Below are 6253 nucleotides of genomic sequence, written 5' to 3' on the forward strand. Positions count from 1 at the left end.
AGTCACATGTCCCTTGTTAGTGTCATGCCCCACCCTTCTCCCTTTGACTGACAGCTAATCCACAGTACCGCTTAATCTCCCCTCTAGCTGCCCCTGATGCTGTAACCCCGGGTGACCATCTAACACACTCACCAAACACACACACACACACACACACACACACACACACACACACACACACACACACACACAAAACACGCACACTAGGCCTTACAATCTTTCTTAAGAAGCACACTCATTCATGTCCAAGCTGTCGCTGGGTTTTATCTGTGATGTAACGTCATGGTGGGGAAAAACGGGAAGTGGCACTAAAAATGGCCCTCAGTGGACTTTATGGCACGAGTCTCTTCCTTTCTCCCGCACACAATAAACACACATGTGCGTGAAAGCAAACGCGCTGTGTCATCAGACCGAGTGGCATCTCTCAGGCGCCGATAAAACCGCTGAGTGGCGTGGCGGTGGCATGCAGCAGTGCGTTACAGGCCGCCTGCACGTATACAACATGCAACATAAAGCCTCGCTCACAGCTGTCCTGCACATAAACACTAACAGGCTGAGAAAAAAAAAACATAAGCATAAATGCACGCTACATACCAACTAACACACACGCACACACACACACACACACACACACACACACACACACACACACACACACAAATGCAGATGAAGTTGTTCTGCATGCTCTGTTAATACCACTGTGACAGCTGACACGTAGCCAGCCGTGGACAGATGACGCAGGTCTGTGTGTTTGTGTTTCTAATACAGAGATCAGACAGAAAAGCAGGAGGGGCAGAGAGAGAGTGTGTGTGTGAGAGAGAGAGAAACAGAGAAACAGAGAGAAAGAGGAAGAAACACAGAAAGACAGAAAGATAGAGAGATTCTGTAGAAGGATCAGGGGCAATGGGATTTTGAGAAACTATCCGCTAACTGGAATCAGACAAAACAACAGGCTTTGTAACACTGCAGCATGTGTGGCTATTGTCGCATGAGTTTCAACATTTGCTTCTTCCCCATACAACTGCTACAGCACCATCAAACTGACTTAAAAATGCAAACCACAAAATCTACATTTAGCACCACACTTAATTGCTGTAGATACGTGTCTGCAAACAATCCAGAAAGAAAGCTCGAGGTTCAAATAATTTTTGTGCTATGAATGTACAAATTACATATTTCAAAGGATGCACATGTATTTCATCCAGGGCACAGTGATAAGCACAACAGGTGGTCTTATAAAAGCAAGACTTTGGTAAACGCTGATATGCACTCTCTGAAAGCATACACATACTCGCATATACGTGAGCATATGGTGCGTAGAGCCATGCGTGACGTGTGAAAAATCTTTTTCAAGCACATCCACATGCAACACAAATGTGTGTGTGTGTGTGTGTGTGTGTGTGTGTGTGTGTGTGTGTGTGTGTGTGTGTGTGTCTGTGTACTGTACTGTACTGTACTGAAACAGAACTTATTCCATTCTAGTTGACCTCTGCCCATATTATATCAATCACACTGATGTCTCAAAATAGAACATCTTTTACTTATGTGCCAAATGTGGTTGATACAGGCGGCTTTACAAGACTTTCTACATCTCTAGCCTTCCATTAAACATATATCTGCGGGCAATTTGGTTTTCTGATGAAACCAGTTAGCTAGATTTAGTTTGTTGATGTCTCTAAACAGTCAGCGTGAGTCTGATTTAGCTAAAAATGTATTTTATCCTCATCCATTTAGAAGTGTACCTTGACCAAATTTCAAGCTTGCCACTGAACACATGCACCATAATTGTCTACCCTGGCATTGTTCCCACTCTGTGACTAAACCACAAGTAGACTGACATCCAGCAAACCACCATGCAGACAAGATTCGTGAGCCAGTGTGTCAACAAACGAAATATAATACTCCACAATGAGGGCAATCCTAGGCTGCACACACGGACAGGCCAATCAGAACCAGCACGAGCATGGCTGAGCCAATAAGGGGACAGAGAAACTCACACACACACACACACACACACACACACACACACACACACACACACACACACACACACACACACACACACATGGACAAACGGGGCTACCTCTGTAAGATCAATCAAGGGACTGCTACTGTTGACAGACATCATGAGGGGTCCACTGAAAGACAACCATTAAAAAGAAAACTGGGTGACAACCGAGTACTCACCAGGTCATGGTTGGTTGAGTTGGAGTCGTCTTCGGGAAAGGGAACGTAAACAGCTAAGGCCACACAGTTGGCAAAAATAGAGAGTAATATAAAGATATCAAAAGGTCTGTGGTCATGGTGTTAAGGAAAAGATGAAACAGGACATGGAATAGCACAGCCCTCAGCAACAGTACTTATCTGCATTAAAAAAGAAAGCAATTTGAGTGCTGGTTTTGACTTGCCTTTGAATATTCATCTGTCTAATAAAAGTAGTTGCATTTTAGTCAGAACATGAGGCTGGTATAAAAAGATCAGTCATAATTCATCCTCCTCCTCCTTCCTTTATTGTTGCAGCTGCAGCACTCTAACTTTGTGAATAGGGGATATGAGCACATCATATAATAATGTTTAAAAGCAGTTAGCTGCATTATCTTTAATCTCTGCAAAACTATAATGACTTCAACAACCAACAGATGTTGCTTTGTTATTCCACAACAGATTCAACCAAAGCACCATACCCACACACAGTGGGTAGTGAAATACCAGTAAAGGCTAATCATGGCTGCAGCGGCCATACCATAAGCATACCATACCATATTGCCCAAGGGGACCCGGGTTTGAGTCTGACCCGGGTCATTTCCCAGTACCACTCCATCTTTCTCTCCAACTTACTTCCGGTCACTCTCTCACCCCCTTCCGGTCACTCCCCCCCCCCCCCCAACACACACATTTAAAAAAAGAAGGTAAATGGTAGTGCAATAGGAAGAGGGACTTGGAGCTGGGGCTGGACCGGTTCTACATGAAGGATACTTCCACTCCACCAGGCTAATGCAGGCCCTGCGTATTGGGTTGTTAAGAGTGAGGCAGAAGAGGGCCCGCGGGGGGCGGTTGTTGGTGGTGCTGCCTTTGCTCTTGCTCTTGGCGTACTGCTGCCGCTTGCGCTGGGACAGGGACCCCACGGGTGCCGACCCCGCCGTGGAGTGGCTTCTCATGGTCGGTGGGGCGCCTCCCTGGGCACTGCGGGCCGCATCGATCGCAGCCTCCCAGGACAGGCTTCCAGAAGGGACCAGGGGCGGAGGTTCGGGGGTGAGGGAGGGGCTGGTGTGCCAAAGGGGTGGGTCGTCACCAGTGGGAGGGGCCCCGGTGCTGCTGGCATAATTTGCCCCTGAGGGAGGAAAGAGAGAGAGAAAGAGAGAGAGAGGAAGAGAGAGAGAGAGACCAAAATCAATGAGCTGCCATGCAAAACCGAAGCACTATCTGAGAATTACTGGGTCATCGTTCCATGGCTGCAACCCATTGGCTGCTGCTATGCTTTTTCACACAGCCTAGTTAATGTTTAGCCACAGACCTTCACATGGATGCCAGGCTAATACTTTTAACAGTAATGTAATTCATACCATCACTAAGAAAAGAGAAATACAGCCAAAGAAAAATTAGGTGGATGGGACAATATATTGGAAAAATACACACTTTCCAAAAACACTACACAACATTCACATCACAGTTGTTATATTAACACATCACAGTTGTTATATTAACACATCACAGTTGTTATATTAACTGTATTACAAGTTTATGTTTTACAGTCAGTAAATATTAAAAACAGTTTAAAACACATTTAAAACAGTGCTGAGGTTGCCAGACGCCCTAAAGATGTCCTGTCCTCTTCAGAAACTTTAGATAATCATTAGGTAGAATATCCAAAGCACCACAAACCATATTAAAGCTCAATCTAATATTTCTTCTTTCTAATCTATTCCGATTGTCCTATGACCTCTGTGCATTGGCCTACATTTGCATGACCACACGTGTGACAAGTAGTCAAGAAAATAAAAAGATTTACATGCATAATAACAGGTAATACAGCTGTTAAGTAGGCTATGCTTAAATACACTAGCCCAAAGGAACTGCTACTAAAGGAACTGCTTATTCACACATAGATAAAATATATTGTACCTTTTAACATTTTAATCTACCCCAAGAGTATAGTTTTACGGAAATGTAGCTAATAATAACATATAAGGTTGTTTCCAAAACACTGAGAAAGTCTCGGTTCGTTAAAAAAAATGCAAGCAGGTAATGGGAACATGACCAATAAATGGTAGGCTATCATGATTATCAATCGAGCATAGGCTACATAAAATCTCATCATGCGCGCGTTTATGTTATCTCGTTTTAAAACTACAATGATTTTGTTTTACCTGACCTTCCTGCAAACTCGGCGAACAGAAATATTTGTGAAAATAACCATACCTTGGCTGAGAGCAATAATCTCTGTGGCTATTTCAATTTAATTGAAAGTTTACAAATACTTCCATCCAAGCGCCCATAGCATGCCACTGAACAACAGATGGACGGGTTAGTATAGGGCGAACGTGGCACACGCACAAATGAAACCATTCCGTGCTCAAGGCGATTGCGCTGCAAGAGCGCAAGCATCCCCATCTCGCGCTGGCATCAATGACAGTTGAGCACAGGGTAGGCTACACGTTTACCTTCTGACTGGTCTTCTGCGTCTTGCATTCCCTCTTCCACATCGAAAATGTGCGTCTAAAGAAGTATCCGCAACTGTGTCAGAGGACATACACATCGACGTCCATTAAATTTTATTCATCCACATATAAAGTGCTTTCTGTAGTTATCCCTGAGAGTTGCGCGAACATGTTGCAACATCCGGGTGTTGGCTTCACATGATTGATAGCTCGCTCATGGTATCCACTCTCGACTGATGGCCAGTTATTTGATTATGAAGTCTTGGTTAGGTGTGTGGAAATCCAACTGTTGACAGCTTCATCCATTCTCTCCTCCCTCTCATCGCTGTGTGTGAGCGTAGCCTGTGATGTTACAGTGGGATGCGGCGAGGGGAGGCTGAGGCTGTGCTGGAAATCCCGAGGGGAGATGTTAATCCCGTTTTAGTGGAGACAAACTACATCATCTGAGGGATTGTGCGTCCTGTTGCGCTCTCAGATGGACACAATTTTCCACATTTATACACCAAAAAATTCAGCTTTCTCGAGTCAGAAAACCACAGGGAAGAATTTTTCTAAAACCTCTGCTGTCGTTTTGATCAAAAAAATAATTAAAAGATTAGGCCTACGTGCATTAATTTGTTAAAATATGAATGATATTTATTTGACCTTCCTTGAGACTAACTTGAAATAGCTTAAACGCATAAAATGGAAGTAGCCTAGTATGCGTTTAAACTACCAAGAGATTGAAAAACATTGTTGAATGTACTTGCGTTAAAAGTTCTGATTAGAATTAAAATACTAATGTAAACAATAGGCCTACATTAAGTTATAAGGTAATGAGACTTTAGTTTAAATGTAACCCTAGGTTATTCACTGCTTGGCTGTGCTTATGATCACATAAATATAGTTTTGCTTTCAATGTAACAACAATCTAAATTCATTGAAATGTGTGCTGCTAGCCTATGTTGAGGCAAGAATTTGAAGGGAAAATGGACAGGATATGTAGCCCACGTGTGTGTGTGCCAGTACATTTTAAAACTGGAAAGTTGTTGTTTAAATGCAAGAGATTAAAATATGAGAAACGCCAGACAAGCCTAAGGCTCAGATGGATAGGCAACAACCAAAACAAAGGCATACAGCCACATTTCTTAATAACTTAAAGAAGCGTACCCTAATAATGGAACCTAGCCAAGTTATTTTCGTTTGATAGTTTGACCAGTGAACACGGTGACCAGTGAGCAAAGTGACCAGTGAGCAAGGTAATAAATTCACCCAAGACAACACTTATTTCATAGCCTACAATTCAGCCTACTTCACACAGTTGATTGTTGTTCTGACAGTAGCCTACTGCTTGGACAGATTTACTTTAGAAGCTTAGATGTTTAGTATATGTTTACAAACAGCACGAACAATAGAGATTCAAAGACCTTTGAAATGTTCTCTGAGTGGATGGATAAGATAGACCTATGTGTATATCGCCATTTGACTGTGAAAGATATGAGACCAGTCTTCCTGAGGTCTACAGAAACAAGGCAACCTTACCTCGGCGGGGTCTGCGTATCCCGCGTATGAACGCCATTCATCTCCCTCCACTAAATGACCAGAGGACGACATTA

The 6253-nt window shown here is 43.2% G+C and overlaps 1 protein-coding gene across 2 annotated transcripts in view; it reads right to left on the reverse strand.

Annotated features, from left to right (window-relative positions):
- cacna1db (calcium channel, voltage-dependent, L type, alpha 1D subunit, b) overlaps positions 1-6253 on the reverse strand; it is a 78883-nt gene extending 72630 nt beyond the window's left edge. Inside the window, exons 1-3 of one of the 2 annotated variants that reach the window (XM_042097000.1) lie at positions 6180-6253; positions 2977-3331; positions 2188-2293 (exon numbers count right to left, since the gene is read on the reverse strand). In XM_042097000.1, coding sequence (XP_041952934.1) covers positions 2188-2293; positions 2977-3331; positions 6180-6216 — 498 coding nt within the window. In that variant the 5' untranslated portion in view covers positions 6217-6253. Of the gene's footprint in view, positions 1-2187; positions 2294-2976; positions 3332-4661; positions 4939-6179 lie in introns of those variants that run through there. The other variant, XM_042097001.1, reaches the window with a different exon arrangement.

The sequence above is a fragment of the Alosa sapidissima genome, chromosome 7 (genome assembly GCF_018492685.1).
Source record: "Alosa sapidissima isolate fAloSap1 chromosome 7, fAloSap1.pri, whole genome shotgun sequence".
NCBI classification, from domain to species: domain Eukaryota; kingdom Metazoa; phylum Chordata; class Actinopteri; order Clupeiformes; family Clupeidae; genus Alosa; species Alosa sapidissima.